General features: G+C 42.1%; 1 protein-coding gene across 8 annotated transcripts in view; it reads left to right on the top strand.

The window, feature by feature from the left end:
- Positions 1-26993, top strand: part of CASK (calcium/calmodulin dependent serine protein kinase) — a 387791-nt gene that overhangs the window by 352047 nt on the left and 8751 nt on the right. For all 8 annotated transcript variants that reach the window (XM_055393922.2, XM_055393920.2, XM_055393918.2 and 5 more), the window contains 5 exons: positions 3171-3286; positions 9959-10039; positions 10141-10221; positions 19166-19368; positions 26814-26897. In XM_055393922.2, coding sequence (XP_055249897.1) covers positions 3171-3286; positions 9959-10039; positions 10141-10221; positions 19166-19368; positions 26814-26897 — 565 coding nt within the window. The remainder of the gene's footprint in view (positions 1-3170; positions 3287-9958; positions 10040-10140; positions 10222-19165; positions 19369-26813; positions 26898-26993) is intronic.

The following is a 26993-nucleotide window of genomic DNA, read 5'->3' as shown; positions in this document are numbered from 1 at the left end:
GTCCAGCTCTTTGTGACCCCATGGACTGTACCCGCCAAGCTCCTCTGTCCATGATATTTTCCAGGCAAGAATCCTGGAGTGGGTTGTCATTTCCTTCTCCAGGGGATCTTCCCAACCCAGGGATCAAACCCGTGTCTCCTGCGTTGGCAGGCGGATTATTTACCACTGCACCACCTGGGAAGCCTAATCTTAGGGTGGGTAGGTTGTAAATAACACAAAATAACCCATGAGTTAATAAATGTTGAAGCTGAGTTGTAGGTATTTGGGGTTCGTTACATGGTATTATTGTATATGTTTGAATTTTTCAATATTACAAATTTTTTTAAACCATTTATAAAATCTTTTTAAATCAACAACCTAGGAACAAATCTAATAAAGTTGTTCAAGACATTTAGAGGATAAATTATAAAACTTATTGAGACATTAAAGAAGACCTAAATAAATGAGTAGACATACTGTATTCAGGGACTAGAAGACTTAATATTGCAAAGGTATCTATTCCTCCCAAATTGATTAATAGATTCAATTCATTCCCAACCATTTTGAAATTGACAAGCTAATTTTAAAGTTTTCATGGAAATGCACAGAATTGGAAATAGTCAAGATGCTCTTCTAGAAGAATAGAGAGAGAGGACTTGCCTCAGTGATACCAAGACTTACTATAAAGCTTTGGTAGTTAAGATAATAATGTATGGGCTTAGAGATGCTCAAATAGGCCAACTGAAGAGACCCCCTAAACACTCTCATACATAGTCACTAGTGAGGAATGAATAGACTTTTCCATAAGTTATGCTGGGATGATTGGGTATCCATTGGGGGCAGGGGATGAGAGAAATTGACCCCTAACTTCATACCATATACAAAAAACAGTTCTGGTGTATTAAAAACCAAAACATGAAAGACAAAACTATAAACGCTTAAGAAGGTAATACTGGAGAATATCTTTAGGGACAAGGAAGGATTTCCTTAAAAAGATATCAAAAATATTTCCCATAAATGAAAATATTGCTAGATTTGACTAAAAACTAATAAGTTGTTTTTATCAAATATTATAAAAAGGTTAGAAAGGCAAGCCACAGAGTGGAAGAAGATACCTGCAACACATATAACTAACAAACATTTAATATTCAGGCCATATAAAGACTTCCTACAAATCAATGAAGAAAAGACAACTGGATAAGAAAGTAGTCTTTGAACAGGCACTTTACAAAAGAAGAAATCCAATAGCCAATAAGCATATGAAAAGGTGCTTGATCTCATTAATGATCAGTGAAATAAAAACTCAAAACAGTGTTATTTCACTGCTTGTCCACCAGGATGGCTAAAATTACAGACTGATAATACCAAGTATTGACATGGAAGTGGAACAATAGGAACTCTACACTACTGCTGCTGCTGCTGAGTCACTTCAGTCGTGTCCGACTCTGTGTGACCCCCTAGACGGAAGCCACCAGGCTCCCCCGTCCCTGGGATTCTCCAGGCAAGAACACTGGAGTGGGTTGCCATTTCCTTCTCCAATGTGTGAAAGTGAAAAGTGAAAGTGAGGTCGCTCAGTCGTGTCCGACCCTTAGCGATCCCACGGACTGCAGCCTACCAGGCTCCTCCATCCATGGGATTTTCTAGGCAAGAGTACTGGAGTGGCTTGCCATTGCCTTGCTAGTGGGAGAATAACAAGTCAGTACAACTTCATTAGAAAACAACTCATCACTTCAATAGCATTGTATGGTGTTCTGATAGTGATTTTGAATTCTCCTTATGCGTGGTTCACTCAGGGACCCCCACGTTGGCCCACAAGCAAAGTCATTAAGTAAGCAAAACCTTCTGTGGCAATATCCTGAAAGGCAAGTACTTGCTTAGACTGAATCTAAGAGAGCAACTTATTAACAACATTTATGCATATGTTACCAATGTTGAATACTGTAATCATGTAGAACAAAATTATGATTTTTCTGAATGTAATCCTAACTGAATTCAATCATAGTTTTTTTTCCCTATCTAGAATCTCCATGTTGTAATAGTAGTACCATTTATTAGGCAACTACTGTGCCTGCTACTGTGACAGAGATATTATTTACATTTTTTGTTAAAATTGTTTGCAGCAGTCATCCAAGAGATAGAAAGATTAACTGAATTAATATATGTAAATTTCCTAGAAAAACACCTAACACTAAATTGATAAAAGCTAATAATTGAGAGAGCAAGGATTCAAATCAGACTTGTCTCAACTCAAAATCCCAGATTCATTGCACTGTATTTCATGACTATATGTTTACTTCTCTTCTGTATCATCAGTTATATGTATATGTCCAAGTGACAGTGTTATTTTGTCAGAAACCTGCGTTTTTTAAACATTTCTAGGATTCTAGATAAAGGAACTTGCCAAAACAATGTACCACCTAAGAGCATGGGCTCTGTTGCCAAACTGTCCTCATTCTCCCACTTATTAGCTGTTTGATTGGGACAAATTAGGGGCTTCCCAGGTGGTGCAGTGGTAAAGAATCTGCCTGACAATGCAGGAGATGCAAGAGATGTGGGTTCAATCCCTTGGGTCAGGAAGATCCCCTGGAGTAGGAAAATGGCAACCCAGTCCAGTATTCTTGCCTGGAGAATCCCACGGACAGAGGAGCCTGGTAGGCTACAGCCCATGGGGCTGCAAAGAGTTGGACACAACTGAGCGACTGAGCACATGCACACACACGGGACAAATTAATTAACTTCTCAGTCCTTTGATCTCCTCATCTGTAAAACAGACACAATTTCACATTTTGCTAGAAAGATTAAATGAATTAATATATGTAAATTTTCCAGAAAAGTACCTAACAGTAATTGATAAAAGCTAATAATTGAGAGAGCCAGGATTCAAATCTGACTTGTCTTAACTAAAAATCCCACACTCATTGCGCTGTATTTCATGACTATATGTTTACTTCTCATCTGTGTCATCAGTTACATGTATATGTTCAAGTGATAGAATGTTATTTTGTTAGAAACCTGAATTTTTAAAAAATATTTCTAGGAAATTTTCAAGGAACAAACATTTACCTGAATAATTTGAAGCACTTCTGAGGAGTTTGTTCATGCAATTCATTCTTCAAATGACTGGTTTTTCTCTCTTGTCAGTATAAAACTATACATTTGTGGGTTTTTTTCCCCCTCTCTTTGTGTGCTAGGCGAGTCGCTTGCATTGCCATGGAGAAGACCAAACAGGAGCAGCAGGCCAGCTGCACTTGGTTTGGCAAGAAAAAGAAGCAGTACAAAGATAAATATTTGGCAAAGCACAATGCAGGTAGGGAAAAGTACGACTTACTAAGACGGGTTAAACATTTCAAAGACCAAAGTAGATGTCACACCTCAATTCCGTCTTCAGAGTTCTCTATCACAAAATGTCACCATAGGAGATCTTTCATCAGCTTACAAAACTTTAAAGAAACCCCTGCCTTCAATTATTATGTTGCTTATATTTGCCAAATATTTTACAGAGCTCTACTTTATAGGAAGAAAATGCTATTTGGAAACAGAACTCTCTGGAACTCAGAGAACCCAGTACATTAAGTCCTGCCCTGAGAAATGAGAGATTGAGGGCTTGCCAAGTCACCAGGATTCTTGCCTCTTGCTGAGATTGGTTTTGAGCAAATCCCCTCACTCCTGGCTCCTCTCTGGCCCTAGGATATAGCCACATTGCTAAGGGCAAATGTGCACTCTTAACAGAGCTGTGATTGACTTGAAAGAGCACAAATGACATTAGTTCCTGTCACTAGTCTTCTTCCTTCACGGTACTTCCTAGCTCCTAAAAGACCAAGAACGTTATCTTGGCCTGCCCTTCATGGTATGTTTGTCTGTTTTGAAGCTTGCATTCAACTTAAGTCAAAATAGTCACTCATTTGCTAAGAACTGAAATGAATACAAAGAAACCATGCTCTGTCATTGCAGTAAAATTCCCAGAAGACTCACAGGATGTAACTTAAGTTAAAGAAACTGCATGCTGATATAGAGTAGGATTTACTTACTTTTAATACCTTCTTAATATGACTCCTTTTATAAGGAACTTTTTTTGAGGAATTGCAAGCCCCAACATGGGCATTAGGCTGGTTCCCAAGGTTTCAGAAATAGCTCTAACATCAAATATATGGCAAAAGAAAAAAAAAAAATCAAGTGAATGCAATCATGCATACCCAATTTGATGGTATAATATTTCTGACAAATATGAAATGCTTTTCCCTCTGTAGAATGTTTTATTAGCATTTACCAGGAAAAATTATTTTTAAACTGTGAATGATTCATTTCTTGATCAGAGAATAAAAGTAAACACTTTGAAGTACTGTATAATGTGGAATGAATGTGAGTGACCACTTGGCTTAATTTTAAATGGTTCAGTTAAATAAGGAATCTTTCCCATCATGATATTTTTATTCCAATAAAATGGATCATCTCTGATTTAGCACCACTATAGAACACTTGTCTAATAATAACATTTTTTGTTTTATAAAGGGAAAAAATATTTAAAGTAGATTAGTTACATATAAGTAGTTAAAACTAATTGTAAATGCTTGAGTAATACTATTTGAAGAAATTCACTGTAGTATCTGCAGAATGTTGTTTAAGACAAAATGTCAGTGGTTATTGCCAAGTCTCCATAATCACCTTGATTTCCATCAGCTTCTAACAGGTTCAAAAGGTCTGTTGACATTACATATATATGTATCACCTTGTAATTTTTATATAGATGGCATTAAAATTAATTTAAACCTAGAAAAGCAAAGAAATGGCCAATGAGGCTGTTAATCCATCCTTAGATTTTTATACTGTACTGATAGAGGGCATGTAGACATGAGTATTCAGTTTGCCAGTACTCTTTAACTCAACTCTAAGGAAAAATAAGAAATCAGTTGAAAAACTAGAATCTCTAAATTCTAACAAAGAATCCATTGAATAGTTCATGTAAGAATTTTACTAGAAAACCAGTATCCCATCTGGCGGTCAGTCCACTTTTTCCATTCTTTGACCACCGGGGCACCACTGATCTTCCATTGTTCCCGTTCTGTCTGATTCATCATAGGTGGTACTTGGTGAGCCTGCAAACACACCTGTAAGCTTAATAGCCAGCCTGAGCTAGGACCAGGAGTTAGCACACCTGAGTAACCATTCAACTCAAGCAAATTATTTGACTCCTGTGGGCCTCAAAATGAGGAAATTGGATTTTAGTCACTCAAGGATATCTTTGCTAATTCTAAAGTTCAGTGGGTCTCAGGTTATTTCATCACTGAGCCTGACAAATGAGTATCATTTAATGAAGCCAAGTACTCAGTCGCTGTCCCTTATCTGAGGGTTTAGCTCTGGTAAACGTTACCCATTATATTGAAGGCTTTATTACCCATTATATTGAAGGCTTTATCACCCCTGATAGAGAAGGCAGGAGCCTCACAGAGATGGAAAAGGATTGCTTTTTCTCTCTCGTCTTTTAACACAACACTCCTATCCAAAACCATGGATGTATCTAAGATCTTGTAAACTTAAAATTAAGAGGAGTAGCAAAGACCACCACCACTTTTTGTTACCTGTAGCATCTTCCTAAGCAGAGGTCTTCCTCATCAAGTCCTTTCTGCCACCTCTCTTCAGCTTTCTTCCCCATCACAAACCAACTCTTACCTATTGTTAATCATAAAGACCAGAAGAACCATTTGCTTATTACCTTGACTTGATAAGAGATGAAACTGTCAGAAAGGAAAGTCAAGTATTTTATCAGTTGTTCTGCTTCTAGCTATGATGAAAGTTTATCCTAATATGTGGCGTTGTTGACATAAAGAATTGCTCTAAAAGAGAGAAACACATACTGTTGACCTCCAATGGGAAAGTAAATGCTTTGAGTACTTTGAAATACCAAGAACTAGACAAATGGGTTCATAGGCCACAAATCAAACTATATTTCTGAAAGGGGTTTTCTGATTTATTCAAGAGTTGATTGTAAAATACAGTAGGGGATCTTCCCATAGTCCTCAGTAAAGTAAAATAAGGGCCATTGGGATTAACATATACACACTGCTACGTATAAAATAGGTAACTGACAAGGACCTACTGTATAGCACAGGGAACTCAATATTTTGTAATAACCTTTAAGGAGAAAGAATCTGAAAAAGAATATGTATATAAACTGAATAACTTTGCTATACACCTGAAACTAAAACATTGTTAGTCAGCTATACTTCAATTAAAAAAAGAAATGCAACTGATTTTTACACACTGAAAAATAATTTGTAAAAAATAAGGACCATATTTTTTTTCCTTTCTTTGAGAATTCTGCAACTATAACTATTGATAGCAGGATCCAAACCTCATCATTAAATTCTGAAGTTGTTTATATTTGTAGTAAAAATGAAAGACGAGAACTTTATTAAGACCTAGAACTGATGGAAATGATAAAATACTAGAATTAATTATTTCCATTTCTGTTACCTGGAAATTTCACATGTCTAGTTAAAGCATAATTCTATTCAAACTGTTGCCTACTTCTCACTTTATATAGTGGGAGTCTATCAGCTGAATGTGACCCTTAAACGTTGATTTTTCCATACACACATAGTGTTTAAAATAATCATCTGAAAATCAAATATTTAACATAAAATCTGGGTTTCTCCCTTTCCTTGAAGGAACGGAGTGTGGTAACATGGGGCCCACTTCCTCTCTTAGCAACTCTAGGCTGTTGAGGTCCCTTCTTGGATGGACACTCATTCTCTAGGATCCATTATCTCCACAGCTCCATCCTTGCATGTGACCCATTCACTCAAACAAATTAGCTGCCCGGCCACTGCAGGCATTTGTGTGTGCACTCGGCCCGGTGTTACCGTGTGAAATTTCTCACCTAAGTGGAGGTTTGATATTTGAAGATACTATGTGGCTTTTCCTACTGAGACAAGGAATAAATGTTAAAGTTTTTTTTATGGAAAAAGATTCTACTGGAGAATAGTTACCTAAATACTTACAGGTGTCTTGAATGTTGAATAGCTTACAGAGAATTCAGGACGATGTGCCAGACTGTATTTCTGAAGCCTTGGGAATAGATTTGATTATGTTTGCGTTTTACAGCAAATACATTTTCTGTAACACATAAAAACATTTTTGTCACAAATTTGACACAAAAAGCATTGTTGTGCTTCTAGAAAAACTATACTCTTTGAGGCATTGAGATTCCTCAGCCCTAGGACTTCCAAAATCAGTTTTAGGTCAAGTTATTAATACAAACTTTTTTCTTAAACTCTTCATTAGTTCATTTTTTTAATGTTAAAACCCTGAGCAGTGGTATTTAAATATCCTGAGAAACCCCATTTATATACACAAATATGAACAAATCTATAGAGGATTTCTACAATACCATTCATAGGTGTGTTTAAATTATGCTTAATACCACAAATTAATACTGTTGAATTTAAAAAGCTATTACTTTTGTTTTCTTTAATACCGAGAACTCTAAAGACAACTGAAAGTGGCCCTGTTGACAGTTTTTTTTAATAGTAAAAGTAATAGGCACACATGATTAGAAAAGACACAAAATGAAAAGCAAAAGACTTCCACACCTACACTCCCTGAAGAAGGTTTCTTGTAATGATTTCCAGACAAAATTTGTATGCATTTGCTAGCATATAAAACCCACTGACTTATATATAAGGGTATTGTTGGTTTTTTTATAAAATGAGTTTGTTTCTTAATGTGATTTATTTGCCTTGTGTTTAGAATATTGCATGGTAAAGTTTCTTTTGTGCATATTATACTTTTATTTTACTAATATATTAAAAGCCATATTTCAATGACCCCTGTACATTTTTCATGCTGTCTTACTCCCAATGGCCTCTGTGCATGTAAGTAACCTTTTGAGTGACTGTGCCTCTTTGTTTTTGATGATTTCCTCTCATTAAGTCCCTTTCTTTTAATCAGCAAACAACTTAAAACCTTTAAAAGTTCAGTCTCGAAGTGTTCTCCTTATATTCCTTGTATGTCATATTTGAAAATATCCTCTTTTATTGTTTCTCCATCCTGTGGCCATGTGATGATTTCATTTAGACCAGAGTAACCTCTTCATGCTACTCATTCACGGTTAAGATATTGATGTGTAACGTATCTGTTCATTTGTTTGTCGTATTGATTGTTAATATCTGACTCATTCTTATGTGGTTGAAAAAAGATGACTTAATTCAGTAAGACTGAATAGAATCTACAGAGGGGAAAAAAAAGTGTGTCAACATCTTGCTCCTTTGTGAGATGCTTGATTATTTCTAGATATTAAAATATATCAGCTTGTTGATGGACCTCTTTCATAAGCATACTTTCCTTGATGGACACAGCACTCAGAGGGCAATAGGTATAAAGAGCAATGCCGTCTGCCCTCCTGCTTTTATTTTTACGCTTCGTCACCATTACCACTGCAGCATAACTAGCTAGCTCTGCCATACAGAGGACCTCCTGTTCATTTCGATTTTGTGATTCTGCCATTCTAAACACAGAAAGCATTTTGTGGTTTTTAGCTGTTGCTAGAGAAATATGCTTTAAAGTCTTTTAGTCAACCTTTATGCAATCAAGTTATCAAAGGAAAACAAATGCACAAATACCCATTAACATGCACTAACTCTTATTTTTAACATATTGTGTTTCTCTTTTTTAATATTTTCGGAATGATACTTCTGTTTGTTTGTTTCTGATCTATTGCATTCCAGAGTATCCTATTTTGCATTTTAAGGTTCTTTGCTACTGGGAAAATCACAAATGTTAAGGACTGAGCTGATATTCAAAAGCATTTGGCCATATTGTTTCAGGGAGTATATGCTTCTCTTAATGATTGACTGAAGCATTGTAGATTCCTCTATTACACCATGGAATCAGTTTCATGGAATTTATTGCAACCCCTCTAAAATCCAGACCTTATTCAATATTCTTTAATTAAAAAAAAAAGAAATTTCAGTGTGTGCCTGACAACATTTGGGTAATACCACATAGAAAAAAATATTACAGGAACACAGATAAATGATTGTAACCTTCTTGTGAGAATTTTCAAATGTGTGTGAGAATCAGACTACCTTAAACTTCAACAGGAACGGTCATCCTCTTGGGAAAGTTTTTGTAATAGTTTTATTAAGAATCAGGTTTCAAAAAACTATTTTTAAAGCTTTTCTTCTCAGTCTGTAATGATTAGAGAACTCCCCTTTTGCAAAGGTTTCCAAGTTCAGACTGCTTCATGCTTCTTCCAGTTCTATCCATCCCAACTTACCACACACAGGCTGACAAAGTTAGGGGTCCAGGGAAGCATGTTCCCCTACTTACACACCCAAGACTTTCCATTGAATGGATAGCTAGCTGGGTTACAATAAAACCTGTGAGATGTTCATTTCCAAAGTTTGTGAAATCATACTTAGAGAACTTGACTTTGACAGAATCTAGCATGCTACCTTCAGCAACTCTGCTGAAAGAACCGTCAAGTTAAAGACCAACTGTCCATGCATCTCTCATCCATCCCTAGAAATAATCTAGCTGGCCTCTTTCTTGGTTAATTCTAGTTGCATTCATGCTATATTCATGTTGGTCACTGTCTGGAGACTTTTTCTTTCTAGTATTGCTGATTTCTTAAAATTGCAAAAATATGAACAGCATGTGGTTTTGAATGAACTCATATGATTTGTTGGATACTGCATGAAAAGATATGTAGTATCTTTTACAATTGGACTTATATGCATGTGCTCAACACGTCTTTGGATGCCCCTGGTTCTAAAGTGCATTTTCATGGGCTTAAAAGTGAAATCTTCTTCCAAAAGGTTATATGACTTAAATTACATATGAGCTATATATCATAAGTTGGATTCATATTTCTTAAGACATGGATTTACTATAATTTTGGTTTTGCCAGTAAAATTATAATTTATATACATGAACTATTCCTTCTGTAAATTTATATTCCTTCTAAATCTTTGCATTTTAGTGTTTGATCAATTAGATCTTGTTACATATGAAGAAGTAGTAAAACTGCCAGCATTCAAAAGGAAAACACTAGTCCTATTAGGTAAGTTTGACTATATAAGTGGCTTTCTTATTTTCATCTTCAAAACATTTTACAATTATTATTAACAATTATTAATTTTAACTTTTTAAAAAATGACATAGGTGCGCATGGTGTTGGGAGAAGACACATAAAGAACACCCTCATCACAAAGCACCCAGACCGGTTTGCATACCCTATTCCACGTAAGCAATTAAGTATATTTTTCCTAGTATTTTTCTAATCTTGTAATTTACATATTTTTTCTGATACCATAAGTAAGAACTGTTCATTATAGGAAATTTGGAAAATCCAGAAAAGAACAAAGAAGAAAATGAGTTAACAGTTAATCCCAACCCCACCCCACCCCCAACAGTTGTTGTTGTTTAGTCACTCAGTCATGTCTGACTCTTTGTGAACCCATGGTGTAGCCTGCCAGGCTCCTCTGTCCTTGGGATTTCCCAGGCAAGAATATTGCAGTGGGTTGCCACTTCCTCCTCAGGGGATCTTCCTGACCCAGGGATTGAACCCAAAGTCTCCTGCATTGACAGTCAGGTTCTTTACCACTGAGCCACCAGGGAAGTCCCACCACCACCCCCTAAATAATGGTGCCATCAGTATTTTATTGAATATCCTTCCAGGCTTGCTTAGTGCAAATACATCATGTGTATGTGTGTGTTATCACTGTTATAGTTTAACAACATTGGGCTCATCCAATCTTCAGCAGTATGTAAACCGTGAACTCCCAGATGTTCAAGCAGGTTTTAGAAAAGGCAGAGGCACCAGAGATCAAATTGCCAACATCTGATGGATCATGGAGAAAGCAAGAGAGTTCCAGAAAAACATCTATTTCAGCTTCATTGACTATGCCAAAGCCTTTGACTGTGTGGATCACAATAAACTGTGGAACATTCTGAAAGAGATGGGAATCCCAGACCACCTGACCTGCCTCTTGAGAAACCTGTATGCAGGTCAGGAAGCAACAGTTAGAACTGGACATGGAACAACAGACTGGTTCCAAGTAGGAAAAGGTGTACGTCAAGGTTGTATATTGTCACCCTGCTTATTTAACTTATATGCAGAGTACATCATGAGGAACGCTGGGCTGGAAGAAGCACAAGCTGGAATCAAGATTGCTGGGAGAAATATCAATAACCTCAGATATGCAGATGACACTACCCTTATGGCAGAAAGTGAAGAGGAACTCAAAAGCCTCTTGATGAAAGTGAAAGAGGAGAGTGAAAAGGTTGGCTTGAAGCTCAACATTCAGAAAACAAAGATCATGGCATCTGGTCCCATCACTTCATGGGAAATGGATGGAAAAACAGTGGAAACAGTGTCAGACTTTATTTTTTTGGGCTCCAAAATCACTGCAGATGCTGATTGCAGCCATGAAATTAAAAGACGCTTGCTCCTTGGAAGGAAAGTTATGACCAATCTTGATAGTATATTAAAAAGCAGAGACATTACTTTGCCAACCAAGGTCCGTCTAGTCAAGGCAATGGTTTTTCCCGTGGTTATGTATGGATGTGAGAGTTGGACTGTGAAGAAAGCTGATCGCCGAAGAATCGATGCTTTTGAACTGTGGTGTTGGAGAAGACTCTTGAGAGTCCCTTATACTGCAAGGAGATCCAACCAGTCCATTCTAAAGGAGATCAATCCTGGGTGTTCATTGGAGGGACTGATGCTAAAGCTGAAGCTGCAATACTTTGGCCACCTCATGTGACGAGTTGACTCACTGGAAAAGACTCTGATGCTGGGAAAGGTTGGGGGCGGGAGGAGAAGGGGACGACGGAGAATGAGATGGCTGGATGCCATCACCGACTCTGTGGACATGAGTTTGAGTGAACTCCGGGAGTTGGTGATGGACAGGGAGGCCTGGCGTGCTGTGATTCATGGGGTCGCGGAGAGTCGGACACGACTGAGCGACTGAACTGAACTGAACTGAATCTGTTCATAAACTAATTTTTCCAACAGTATGTCATAAACGTTACCCAGATGAATTATTCTTCAGAAAAATAGGTTTTAATGATAGTATAGTTTTCTTTGATATAACAATATTTTCCTTAATCAGTACCTAAATTGTTGATTTTTTATCACCTTTGAAACCCAATGGGCTATCCACTGCTTATTGTAAAGAATTTTAAATCTATAATATCTTTATTCTCCTGATTTTCTCTATCTTATCATTAATCTCATGTCCTCTTTGCTTCCTCAATTACAAAGTGAAGTAATTCCAGGAAGATGAAGAGGATTTGAGGTCATGCTGGAGAAGACTCTTGAGAGTCCCTTGGACTGCAAGGAGAACCAATTTGTCTATTCTAAAGGAGATCAATCCTGGGTGTTCATTGGAAGGACTGATGCTAAAGCTGAAACTCCAATACTTTGGCCACCTCATGTGACGAGTTGACTCACTGGAAAAGACTCTGATGCTGGGAAAGGTTGGGGGCGGAAGGAAAAGGGGACGACAGAGAATGAGATGGCTGGATGGCATCACCGACTCAATGGACATGAGTTTGAGTGAACTCTGGGAGTTGGTGATGGACAGGGAGGCCTGGCATGCTGTGATTCATGGGGTCGCGGAGAGTCGGACACGACTGAGCGACTGAACTGAACTGAACTGAAGTACTGAGCAGATACTGGATAGATAATAGCCACCTGACTACTCTCATTTTTATTATTGTTATTACTATTCCAAAGTTTAAAATTTGAATCCCAAAAGCTTTCTCGCAGTTAGAGCTTTGTTTAGAGTTCAGTTCAGTCGCTCAGTCATGTCCGACTCTTTGCGACCCCATGAATCACAGCACGCCAGGCCTCCCTCTCCATCACCAACTCCCGGAGTTCACTCAAACTCATGTTCATCAAGTCGGGGATGCCATCCAGCCATCTCACTCTCTGTCGTCCCCTTCTCCTCCCACCCCCAATCTTTCCCAACATCAGAGTCTTTTCCAGTGAGTCAACTCGTCGCATGAGGTGGCCAAAGTATTGGAGTTTCAGCTTTAGCATCAGTCCCTACAATGAACACCCAGGATTGATCTCCTTTAGAATGGACTGGTTGGATCTCCTTGCAGTACAAGGGATTCTCAAGAGTCTTCTCCAGCACCACAGTTCAAAAGCATCAATTCTTCAGCAATCAGCTTTCTTCACAGTCCAACTTTCACATCCATACGTAACCACTGGAAAAACCATAGCCTTGACTAGACGGACCTTTGTTGGCAAAGTAATGTCTCTGCTCTTTAATATACTATCTAGGTTGGTCATAACTTTCCTTCCAAGGAGTAAGCGTCTTTTAATTTCATGGCTGCAATCGGCATCCGCAGTGATTTTGGAGCCCAAAAAAGATAAAGTCTGCCACTGTTTCCACTGTTTTCCCATCTATTTCCCATGAAGTAATGGGACCAGATGCCATGATCTTTGTTTTCTGAATGTTGAGCTTCAAGCCAACCTTTTCACTCTCCTCTTTCACTTTCATCAAGAGGCCTTTGAGTGCCTCTTCACTCTCTGCCATAAGGGTGGTGTCATCTGCATATCTGAGGTTATTGATATTGTTCAGGGTGGGAAGAGCTAAAGGAGAATGCGTGATGACTGACTCCATCCTGCAGCGCCTTCCAATGCCATGTCAACACCACTGACTTTTCTCTACACCCCAGAGAGTTGTGAGGCTTCATCAGACCACTCTCATCCCAGAACCCTATCTGATTTACTCAAAAAAAAGAAATTCACCAAATATCATTTCAATTGGTTCAGTTCAGTTCAGTTCAGTCGCTCAGTCGTGTCCGACTCTCCGCAACCCCATGAATCACAGCACGCCAGGCCTCCCTGTCCATCACCAACTCCCGGAGTTCATTCAAACTCATGTCCACAGAGTCGGTGATGCCATCCAGCCATCTCATTCTCGGTCGTCCCCTTCTCCTCCCGCCCCCAACCCTTCCCAGCATCAGAGTCTTTTCCAGTGAGTCAACTCGTCGCATGAGGTGGCCAAAGTATTGCAGTTTCAGCTTTAGCATCAGTCCCTCCAATGAACACCCAGGATCGATCTCCCTTAGAATGGACTGGTTGGATCTCCTTGCAATACAAGGGACTCTCAAGAGTTCTCCAACACCACAGTTCAAAAGCATCAATTCTTCGGCGATCAGCTTTCTTCACAGTGCAACTCTCACATCCATACATGACCACAGGAAAAACCATAGCCTTGACTAGACGGACCTTGGTTGGCAAAGTAATGTCTCTGCTTTTTAAAATATTATCAAGGTTGGTCATAACTTTCCTTCCAAGGAGTAAGCGTCTTTTAATTTCATGGCTGCAATCAGCATCTGCAGTGATTTTGGAGCCCAAAAAAATAAAGTCTGACATTGTTTCCACTGTTTCCCCATCTATTTCCCATGAAGTGATGGGACCAGATGCCATGATCTTTGTTTTCTGAATGTTGAGCATCAAGCCAACCTTTTCACTCTCCTCTTTTACTTTCATCAAGAGGCTTCTGAGTTCCTCTTCACTTTCTGCCATAAGGGTAGTGTCATCTACATATCTGAGATTATTGATATTTCTCCCAGCAATCTTGATTCCAGCTTGTGCTTCTTCCAGCCCAGCGTTCCTCATGATGTACTCTGCATATAAATTAAATAAGCAAGGTGACAATATACAGCCTTGACGCACTCCTTTTCCTATTTGGAACCAGTCTGTTGTTCCATGTACAGTTCTGACTGTTGCTTCCTGACCTGCATACAGGTTTCTCAAGAGGCAGGTCAGGTGGTCTGGTATTCCCATCTCTTTCAGAATTTTCCACAGTTTATTGTGATCCACACAGTCAAAGGCTTTGGCATAGTCAATGAAGCAGAAATAGATGCTCTTCTGGAACTCTCTTGCTTTCTCCATGATCCATCAGATGTTGGCAATTTGATCTCTGGTGCCTCTGCCTTTTCTAAAACCTGCTTGAACATCTGGGAGTTCACGGTTCACATATTGCTGAAGCCTGGCTTGGAGAATTTTGAGCATGACTTTACTAGCGTGTGAGATGAGTGCAATTGTGCGGTAGTTTGAGCATTCTTTGGCATTGCCTTTCTTTGGGATTGGAATGAAGACTGACCTTTTCCAGTCCTGTGGCCACTGTTGAGTTTTCCAAATTTGCTGGCATATTGAGTGCAGCACTTTCACAGCATCATCTTTCAGGATTTGAAATAGCTCAACTGGAATTCCATCACCACCACTAGCTTTGTTCCTAGTGATGCTTTCTAAGGCCCACTTGACTTCACATTCCAAGATGTCTGGCTCTAGGTCAGTGATCACGTTATCGTGACTATCTTGGTCGTGAAGATCTTTTCTGTACAGTTCTTCTGTGTATTCTTGTCACCTCTTCTTAATATCTTCTGCTTCTGTTAGGTCCATACCATTTCTGTCCTTTATCGAGCCCGTCTTTGCATGAGATGTTCCCTTGGAATCTCTAATTTTCTTGAAGAGATCTCTTGTTTTTCCTTCTCTGTTGTTTTCCTCTATTTCTTTGCATTGATCGCTGAGGAAGGCTTTCTTATCTCTCCTTGCTATTCTTTGGAACTCTGCATTCAGATGCTTATATCTTTCCTTTTCTCCTTTGCTTTTTGCTTCTCTTCTTTTCACAGCTATTTGTAAGGCCTCCTCAGACAGCCATTTTGCTTTTTTGTATTTCTTTTCCATGGGGATGGTCTTGGTCCCTGTCTCCTGTACAATGTCACGAATCTCCGTCCAGAGTTCATCAGGCACTCTATCTATCAGATCTAGTCCCTTAAATCTATTCCTCACTTCCACTGTATAATCATAAGGGATTTGATTTAGGTCATATCTGAATGGTCTAGTGGTTTTCCCTACTTTCTTCAATTTCAGTCTGAATTTGGCAATAAGGAGTTCATGATCTGAGCCACAGTCAGCTCCTGGTCTTGTTTTTGCTAATTGTATACAGCTTCTCCATCTTTGGCTGCAAAGAATATAATCAATCTTGATTTCGGTGTTGACCATCTGGTGATGTCCATGTGTAGAGTCTTCTCTTGTGTTGTTGGAAGAGGGTGTTTGCTATGACCAGTGCGTTCTCTTGACAAAACTCTATTAGCCTTTGCTCTGCTTCATTCCGTGCTCCAAGGCCAAATTTGCCTGTTACTCCAGGTGTTTCTTGACTTCCTACTTTTGCATTCCAGTCCCCTATAATGAATAGGACATCTTTTTTGGGTGTTAGTTCTAAAAGGTCTTGTAGGTCTTCATAGAACTGTTCAACTTCGGCTTCTTCAGCGTTACTGGTTGGGGCATAGGCCTGGATTACTGTAATGTTGAATGGTTTGCCTTGGAAACGAACAGAAATCATTCTGTCGTTTTTAAGACTGCATCCAAGTACTGCATTTCGGACTCTTTTGTTGACCATGATGGCTACTCCATTTCTTCTAAGGGATTCCTGCCCACAGTAGTGGATATAATGGTCATCTGAGTTAAATTCACCCATTCCAGTCCATTTTAATTCACTGATTCCTAGAATGTCTATGTTTACTCTTGCTATCTCCTGTTTGACCACTTCCAATTTGCCTTGATTCATGGACCTGACATTCCAAGTTCCTATGCAATATTGCTCTTTACAGCACCGGAACTTGCTTCTATCATTGGTCACATCCACAACTGGGTATTGGTTTTGCTTTTGCTCCCTCCCTTTATTCCTTCTAGAGTTACTTCTCCACTGATCTCCAGTAGCATACTGGGCACCTACCGACCTGGGGAATTCCTCATTCAGTATCCTATCATTTTGCCCTTTGATACTGTTCATGGGGTTCTCAAGGCAAGTATACTGAAGTGGTTTGCCATTCCCTTCTCCAGTGGACCACATTCGGCTGTGGTCCATGTGATCAGATCAACTAGTTTCCTGTGATTATGATTTCCGTGTGTCTGCCCTCTGATGCCCCCTAGCAATACCTACCGTCTTATTTGGGTTTCTCTTACCTTGGTCGTGGAAAATCTCTTCACAGCCGCTCCAGCAAAGTGCAGCCACTGTACCTTACCTTGGATGAGGGGTATCTCCTCAAGGCCGTCCCTCCTGACCCTGAACGTGGAGTAGCTCCGCTCGGCCCTCCTGTGCCCGCACAGCCACCACCTGTTGGACGTGGGGCAGCTCCTCTCGGCCCCTGGCCCTGGCCTCAGGCGTGGGGTAGCTCCTCTCGGCCGCGCCTCTTTGCCTGATCAGTTGCGCTGGGGCCAGGGCCAGCATCTCTCGCGTCTGTGCTGCTGGGGCCGGCGTCTCTCGCGTCTGGTACCACCTGAGTTTTCTAGTAAAATAGTTTCAAATATTATTTTAATTCTCCTTATTTCTAGACCATGAGTATAGCAAGCTTAGCTAACCTTTCTTCTTGATCACATAAGCAATTGAAATCTATGTTGTTAAATAGCCAATGAACTAGCTTGGTTTTAAAGCATGCTTTGCTGACCCTAATCACGTCTACTTGCCATAATATTTGACCATGGGTATGTATATAGCACATAATACAGTATCAACATAGTACGCTGTTTCTTCAGTTTTTTGTGTGCCTGGAGAAAAGGTTCTTCTTTAAACATCCCCATTTCGATGTCCATGAGCACTTGGGAGTTGTACAGTCTAGTTGGAGCAGGAAATGGGGAACTCCTCCTGGGTTTGGACTCATGTACAACAAAGAGTTGCATAAATTTGTCCCTGCTCAGAAAAGCAAAGAAGCAAAAGGAGAAAGAAAACTAAAACTGTTGTTTCTGGCTTATCTAGAAAAACATTTCCTAAAGTGCATTTTGGAGAATGCTGGTCCTGTTAGTATCCCACAGAAGTAGGACTTATGGGCAGATATTTTAGTAAACACTCATTCAGGTCAGGGGTCAGCCGACCTTTTCTGTAAAGGACTAGACAGCAAATATTTGAGGTTTTAAAGGCCATATGGTCTCTGACACAACTACTCAACTCCGCCATTGTGGCTTGAAAGCAGCCACAGACAATATGTAAACAAATAAGCATGGTTCAGTTCAGTTCAGTTCAGTCGCTCAGTCGTGTCCGACTCTCCGCGACCCCATGAATCACAGCACGCCAGGCCTCCCTGTCCATTACCAACTCCCAGAGTTCACTCAACTCATGTCCACAGAGTTGGTGATGCCATCCAGCCATCTCATTCTCGGTCGTCCCCTTCTCCTCCCGCCCCCAACCTTTCCCAGCATCAGAGTCTTTTCCAGTGAGTCAACTCGTCACATGAGGTGGCCAAAGTATTGCAGCAGCCCATGTTTGGCCCACAAGCCATAGTTTGCCAATTCCTGGTTTAGGTCTTTCCTAATTATTATGGCCATGTCTGGCTAAGGTCATTATGTTTCCAATATCCCTTTTGCTGTATTCTAATAGTCTCCTTGTACATGATGCTATAAACCAGCACTATTCAATAGAATGTTCTCTCGTGAGAGCATTCTATATCTGTGCTGTCCAGTACAGTAGCCACTAGCCACATGCGGGTACTAAACCCCTGAAATGTGGCTAGTAAGACTGAGGAACTGAATTTTTTAACTTTTTTAAATTTTCATTTACTTAAATAGCCATTTTGGGTTTTCCATTGTTTAATTCTCCTTTTTCCTTCTCTGAAGACCTAACTGCATTAAAGCATACAGTAAGTTAAGTTAATCCTGGGTCATTTAGTGTCTTTCCCCTGTCATTACCCTTGAAATAGATCTCATCTACACACGGAAAGGTTCACCAAACTAAACAACTAACCAACTACTGTGTTCTGATGTCACATGAACAAATAGGACTTCTAGAACTGATTTCTATAAAGCTACTGGGGGTGGGAACAGAGCATGACATATGCTACAGGATCCATGGCTTTTAAGAGAGATTGAGTTTGGGTAGGTCCAGTGGGGGCTCCTCTCGTGGCTCAGATGGTAAAGAATCTGCCTGCAATGCAGGAGACCTGGGTTCAATCCCTGGGTTGGAAAGATCCCCTGGAGAGAGGATAGAATATCCACTCCAGTATTCTTGCCTGGAGAATCCCCATGGACAGAGGAGCCTGACGGGCTACAGTCTGTGGGCTCACAAAGAGTCAGACGTGACTGAGCAACTAAGCACAGCATAGCACAGGTCCATTGGGAGCATCAGCTCACACGCTCAGCCTCTTAAACCTCTTTTGACCTGTGACTTTGCAGATACAACCAGACCTCCAAAGAAAGATGAAGAAAACGGAAAGAATTATTACTTTGTATCTCATGACCAAATGATGCAAGACATCTCTAATAACGAGTACCTGGAGTACGGCAGCCATGAGGATGCGATGTATGGGACAAAACTGGAGACCATCCGCAAGATCCATGAGCAAGGTCTGATCGCGATACTGGACGTGGAGCCTCAGGTAATGCCCGGCCACCCCTGGCACGCTGTCATCCTGCCTGCATGCTAAGCTCAGGTTCTGAAATCAAAAAGTGCCATCAGAACATCATGGGTCACATAATAATCTAATAGCAAGCTGCAGGAAAGTATCGGCAACTAAGGCACCATGAGTTAACCACCCAAAATGCAATTTAATTGTTGTGCTCAGAGCGCACACAGTGTATCTAAGAAAGAGAAACTGTTCTTTTATGAGATTCATTATACCCAGGCACTCAATAAGGCGCCTAATCAGGTCTGTGCCTGCCAGAAACCCTCCAGTAATCTGACTCAGGATGAGACTCTGGCACTTGGTTAAACACCGCAGCTACCTTTCCTCTCTTGGTACAGCTCACACTAGACCATCAGAGCCTCTGCCAGCATCTTAGGTTAATCACCAGCAAGAAATTCTGACCCTGGGCCCTGGGTCTGATGTGCAGCCCTAGCTTTATGAGTGAAGCACTAGCGAGCCCCAGGTTATGCCAGGTGGAGCAGGGGTACAGACCCGTGGTGGTTCTCAGCCTCCTCCACCTCTTCACTGAGGGACAGTGCCTGACCCTGAGCTTAAACTTGGAGGCATATGGAGAACCTGGAGAAGGCTCAGAGAGATGATTAGATGATCTGCAGATGCATCCTGTGCTGGAAGAAATTGAAATTATTAAACTTGAAAAGGAAAAAGCACAAGGCCTTACATCAAAAATGCTCACAAGCTATTTTTCATCAGAGGACAAACTAACAAGTGGGACTCAAAGCCTAGTAGGAAGGATTTGGGAGTTGTAGACACCCAGGCAGTTTACAGGAGAGGCTTGTGGGTGCCCTTGTGACTCTGCAGCCTGCCGTTTCTAAGACCGACCTGTACAGAAAATCCCTTATCACTTATAAATAGAATCAGTATACAACCTGCTGAAATGGTAGACCAGCTCTCCTCCAGCAGGCTTTGTTTCACCAGAAGGCTTACTTGGCTACCCCGGGGCAAGGAAGATCCCTGGTCAAGGGCCACTGTGTGAGACTTGGGCCCCTAACCAACCCCAAAGAGAGAATGAAACCAGCTTAACCAGGGTTTATGTTACCTGGGGCCTGGCGGCTCAGTTACTTGGCCCCAAGATCCTAAGCTCAGGGCCAGGGGGTTCAGCCATTTCCATGTCCCAGCACTTGATGGGGTTCTTGAACTTGGAATCTGGTTAAGGGGCTGGGGAGGAAAGCCACAGTAGGATGAACGCTATACAGTGTACTTAACAATGAACTTGGACCTTTAGAGAACTAAATATATGATGTGTAATGTAGATTGATTTTTAACTACTGATCCCTCCTTACTAGGGATTGGAAAAATCTTCTGGCCAGGGGTGGCTAGAGGCAAAGTCTCAATCCTGGTCCTGGTCTTCGACACCCTGTCCTTGGGTTCCACACTGGTCTTCACCTGAACGTCGTTTTCTGCTGGTAGTAATGTCTCTAGCAGTATGCTGGCTGCAGGGCTCCTCAGACCCCCTCTGCGTTACCTCAGCCCACTTTCCAGGGCTTTCTGCCTCATCTGCTGCCGCTGCCGCCACCGCTGTTGCTCTCGCTGCTCCCGCTGCTCCCCTCCCGGCACCCAGCTTCCCTGTGCCCTTGCCCCCGCCCAGCCCTGCACTGCTCTGCACTGCTGAGCGGGAGACACTTGTCTCGGCCTTACCAGGATGCCCACGTGCGGCACTGGGCACCAGAGCAACCTGTGGCCCAACCTGGGCATCTTCCTTGTTCCCTGTCTGCTGGCGGGGCTCACCGCTTTTTTCCCTCCTGCCTCCTTTGTCCCCCTCCTCTCAGAACTGGGGTCTCTCGGGAGAGATAGGGCCCTGGGCTCAGGGATCACGCAGATCCCACTTCCCTCATCAGTCTGGTTGACCGCTCTGGTCCCAGGCACCATGACCGTCACAGCCAGCGGTCCAGCCACAGGTGCCCAGAGCCTGCACCGCCTGGGCTTCGCCCTCAGGCTTCTCTCCCTTCAGCCCACTCACCCCCGCGGCTGGACGGGGCCTGCACCCTGCCTTCAGGATGCCCGTGGGCATGACCAACTTGCTGTCAGGCAGAGCCCCATTGCTTCGGGGAGTCTCTCTCCTTAGGATGTTTTCTCCATGCCCTTTTCCCACCCTGGCCGTCTGATTACCCACTCCATTGCGTGTCACGGACAGTTGGACTCAACCAGCCTGTATTAACTGCTTAGTATGTTCTAAGCATTCTGCCAGGAGCTAAGAATACAAATAAGGCAAGCTAGGTAAGGATGAAATTCCTTCCTCAGTGTTCGTCAAAAAGCATCTATAATGGGAGAAGTGCCAGGTGGCATTTTTATAACTCTCTCCCTTCAGCCACTGCTGACACCCTAGAAAACCCACGCTGGTGTTCAGCTCATTGTCTGTGCCATATTAACTGACTTTAGACAGTTCAGGCCAAACTGAACACATGTCTGATAATACTATATAAGATGCTACAGCTCTACTTTAATCCCAAAGGACCATGGTAAAGACTTTAGACAAAAATGAGTAACCTGACTTCTCTTAAAATAATAGGAATAGATTATGTTCCTCTACATTTGCCAAGCAATTAGTTCTTCTACCTAATCCTTGTCACCAGAGATCGAGACATCTGTATCCACTTTTGTAGATGAAGAAATCAAGGCTTAACCTAACTGTCACTTGAACAGTCTTGGTTTGGATTCAGGTTGTTTTCTTTGAACAACCCAGCCTCCTTTCACTGTAGCATCCTAGAAAAGTTAACCCTGATTAATCCTTAAGCTGGTGCACCTTGTATATAGGAGTACAATTTAAATCTTTAACATTTAGAAAAATCTGTAAGGAAGTTAAACCTGAGGAAAGCTGTAGAGCAGATTTCTCATGGAAATAAAGCCATGGCTAGAAAATAATCTATGTCCCTAAACCCAGAACTCCCATAGCGTCAATGTGTAGTCAAGACAGTTTTAGGAACTTCCTGGTGGTCCAGTGGTTAAGACTCTGCACTTCCACTGCAGGGGGCACAGGTTTGATCCCTGGTCAGGGAACTAAGAAATCCCACATGCCACATGATGTAGCCAAAAAAAAAAAAAAAAAGCTGGGCGGGGGAGGGGGTGGGTTGTTTGTTTGGGTTTTTTTTAGATTTTAATTATATTCTGATTTGGCCATTTGCTGCATTGAAGAGTTGCCAGTAACAGAATTGCTGTGGCTTTGCTTTCGCCCACAGGGGAATGGTTGTCTTCAAGGAGGATGTACAGTCCTATTAGGGATCTGGGCTTAGAAACAAGAGCCAGGTTCTGAACTAGGAGCTGTTACGTGAAGTCAGTTTCTGGGACCATTGTGTTCTTCTTAAGCCCTTAGATCTTTCTCCAGAATGACTCAGATGCTTGCCCTTAAGTACTTTTTTAATTTTGCAAAAACCATAGAAGTCTTAAAGATAGTTGCTTCTTAGATACTTGGTCAAATGAGTTTTTATTCCTTGAGGGTAGTAACCTGAGATTAATTATTGGCCACAGATGAGCCATTAAATCAACTCATCTGCAAAAGAGAAAGAGTTAGCTTTAAATGTTAAATTAATGCTCCATTGCCTGTCTGAATCCAACATATTTTCAGTGGTCTTTCTAGACTCTCCCTTCTTGGGGATTCAGAAAGAGATATTTGCCTATGAATATTAACAAATCTGTGTCTCGTCTTAAAAGTCAAAAAGGAAGAGGGTTTAGAGATCATCTTAAAGACACCTATTAATGGCCTGATGGAGGGGGATCCTGGTGAAGCAATCCCATTTCCTGCTCCTGAACTTCAGGCAAGCTAAGACTGTGCCAGGAAATGGCACCCACTTGAGCGCCATAAGTAAAGCAGGGTCTGGGGACAGAGGCCTTCAGGAACAACTGAGGATGTGCATGGTAACGCTGAACGCATGAGGGAGACTAAGGCAAGATCCCAGTCAAGATTTGAGGCATCTTCCCATTTTTGAAACTATAGTAATATAGGAGAGAAAGTCAAAGCCATGAGCAGAAGGAGGAAGCAAATATACTAACCACTGTAGTTACTGTGCTAAACATGAAATGAGGCTCGGAACTTCTGGCAGCCAGGACAAAAAGGAGAATGTCATGAATCCCATAATTCTCATCTAGTGGAAAGTATGTTGGTTCTTTCCTTGCAGTTAACTGCGAACGGACTATATCACCTGATGCTTAGACATAAGAGGCAGTTGGTGGTGTGGTAAGTGCAGTCTACATTGACGGTCTCATGCAGTAGGTGCTGAATGACCTTCCCGTCTTCATGCTTAAAGACTAAGGGTGTGAATGCCTTGTGGTGGTAGTGCTCAGTTGCTCAACCGTGTCCCAGTCTTTGCGACCCCATGGACTGTAGCCCGCCAGGCTCCTCTGTCCATGGGATTCTCCAGGCAAGAATACTGGAGTGGGTTTCCATTTCCTTCTCCAGGGGATATTCCAACCCAGGGATCGAACCCAGGTCTCCTGTGTCTCCTGCGTTGGCAGGCAGATTCTTTACCCACTGAGCCACCTGGGAAGCCCGTGAATGCTGTGTAGACCAGGGTACTCCGCAGGCAGATAACGGTTGCTGAGTTTTCTGGTAGGATAGCAGACTAGAACTGAAAATACTCAATTAGGTGGCTTTTAGGCTGTGGTCACCGAGTGGAGAAAAGTCCGTTTCACACCAGGGGCGGTACTCTCAACTTCATCCGAGGGTTGTGGCTCGTGGACATCTATCTGGCACCTCAGGGATGGGAGCAAGGGAAGGGACTATGCCTTAGTTTGTCCGCATCCAAGTTGCCCAGGAGGTGACTCTTGGTGGGTGTGGAGTGACAAGGAAAACTTATGTCTCAACTGACCCTGGAGTCACCTGATTTATGAGCATAGGAAGGATAGAAAAAAGGCCCCCAATATTAATGATAGAAAGGCCCATTCTAAGCAAAGATCCCTGTTAAGCTCCATTGAGCTATATATAGACTTCTTCATGGTATTTGTTCCTTGCAAAAATCTTCAGTCACAAAAGGCTTTGCAAAGAAATGCCAATTACCTCTTTCAAAAATGAACGTATGCAAGTTCGAAGAGGTTTCTCCCACGGGAAATCTGAGCCTGTGACTTTCACAATTAAAGCACTTTTTTTTTTTTTTGACAGCACTTTGATGGCAGGCAAAATAATGTGCCGCACTCCCTTACCCCACAAGGAGAAACTGTAACTAAACTTCAGAAACATAATCCTAGAGAAAGTGAACCTTGCACTGAACAGCAAAGTCAAAACCTTGAGCAACCAGTTTGCCTCTTCCATGCCTTGATATTCATAGAAGCTGAGAGAGTAGCTTGAGGCATGAAAACACAATTCCCTCTAATCAAACCTGCCTCAAGGCGAAACAGACTTTGTGTGAATTGTATGTACTACTTTTACATCTTTGCTTGATCAAAAGACAATTTCTGCCAGGTGCCATTTGGGCAGGAGGGCAACCACTGAATGATACAGCCCTGACCTCAAGAAGCTTAGCCAGCAGCATCCAGACACTTGCATTTCTATGCTGACGGGCACTACAGGTGCCTAAGTGTGGGTGTGTCAGGAGCACACCAGAGGGGCACCTGCCTCCACTCAGAGCTCACAAAGGATTTGCAGAAGAAAGAGCACTCAGCCAAGCAACAGGGAGAGTGGTGAAGGGGGGCCAGGGGATGGAGTGAGTATCCAGGCAGAGGGAGCAGGAAGAGAAAGGCTGACCCTTTGTGGAACTGAAAACAGTTCAGCAAGGCCTGTCCACAGAGGGGGACAGAGAGGTGAGTGTGGACCAGGCTACATTTCATCCCAAGGCCAAGAAGGAGCTCCCGCAGGGTCTGGAGTGGAGGGGTGATATGAGGGAATTTGTAGTTCCCAAAGCTCATTCTAGTGGCAGGGCTTAGTAGGGTTGTGCCATGCCATACTAAGTCACTTCAGTTGTGTCCGACTCTGCGACCCCATGGACTGCAGCCTGCCAGGCTTCTCTGTCCATTCTCCAGGCAAGAATACTGGAGTGCGTTGCCATGCCCTCTTCTAGGGGACCTTCCCGACCCAGGGATCGAACTCGCATCTCTTGCATTGGCAGGCAGATTCTTTACCACTAGCACCACCTGGGAAGTCCCGTTAGAACAATCACTCTGTGTGCTAAAGGCTCACTCTGACCAAGATCAAGATCACATGGCTAGTAAAGAGCTCTGTGCACACGTGCTCAATTGTGGCTGACTCTTGGCAACCCCATGGACTGTAGCCCGCCAGGCTCCTCTGTCCATGGGATTTTCCAGGCAAGAATACTGGAGTGGGTTGCCATGTCCTTCTCCCGGGGACCTTCCCGACCCAGGGATTGAACCCACGTCTCGTGTCTCCTGCATTGGCAGGCGATTCTTTACCACTAAGCCACCTGGGAATTGGAAAGCAGTCCAAACTGCTACTACAGCAAACCAGGCACTGGGGGTGGGGATGGGGGAGTAGGGAAAGGACAACACAAACAACTGAAAGGCTGTTTAGAAAGCAAACTGTGGCTGTCAGAATAGACACATTAGATCTTAAATAAAGGACAGCAAGATATTTACCCCTGATGCATACGAATTAATTACATGTCAGTCACTTCTGAATTGTGTGCCTGTGTTGGACTTTGTTGCAGGGTGGGGGTGTAACCCCTTGCTTGGGGTCAGGGGAGAGCCCTGTCCTCAGAGGGGAGGGGCAGAAGCACCAACCCCCGACCAGAATCAACTCCCACAGCATCACGTGTGGACTTTGCAGTATCTCTGTGCAAACTAGTAGCTTGCAGTTAGAGGTTTTGGATGCCTCAGAACAGAACTGAAAGGGGCCTCAGAGGTGCCTCTCCCTTGAACACAGGTATTATCACAGGCCTGCAAATTACTCACAGTCACATGGCTTCTAGAGTAGCTCCAGGCTCCATCTCTACACGGGGTCTCCCTTCCCTGTAGAGTCCCAGAGTAGGGGTAGGGGGTGGCCCCCCCCGGGACAACTCAGAAGGCCTGTGTCGGTGTGAATACAGTCACAGTGGTCAGGACTTGCTCTCCCTGTGAGCAATTTGCAGTGTGGCTTGGTGGGCTCTAGATGAGTTCTGAGCCAGCCTGCTGGCCCCCATCTAGCCCAAAATGCATTTCCTAGAACCTGAAATTACCAGGTTTGAATGAACAGTAACCAAACATAGTCAGTATTCACTTTTCTGCAGAAAAATAATTCAGATAGATTCATGAGATTCCTAAGAAAATTGTCCAGTTTGTCAGCTTTTATTTTCCTACGGCTACTGTCCACCCCTTGGACAAAAAGAAGTCATATAAGTTATTTATAATGTTGGTAAATTTAATAATATCTGGCCAAAATTTTGAATCAAGGGCTTTTCCAGTTGCATCATTTTCTGTGGGCTTGTTTGAGCACTGCGTCGGTTATTGCTAAGTCTCAGTTTTCTTCTTTGTTTACACAGGCACTGAAGGTCCTGAGAACAGCGGAGTTTGCTCCTTTTGTTGTTTTTATTGCCGCACCAACTATCACTCCAGGTTTGAATGAGGTAAGAATTAATCAGTTTGTCCTCTACTCAGCAATCCCCTGAGTAAGGATGCCTTTGTGTCGCTCTTTCAAGGCCAAAGCCCCATCTCGTTAAGAC

The sequence above is a fragment of the Moschus berezovskii genome, chromosome X (assembly GCF_049115385.1).
Source record: "Moschus berezovskii isolate FMDL1 chromosome X, NW_MosBer_1.0, whole genome shotgun sequence".
In the NCBI taxonomy this organism is placed as follows: Eukaryota; Metazoa; Chordata; class Mammalia; order Artiodactyla; family Moschidae; genus Moschus; species Moschus berezovskii.
The sequence above is the reverse complement of the archived record's forward strand: the minus strand, read 5'-3'. Positions and strand labels throughout refer to the sequence as shown.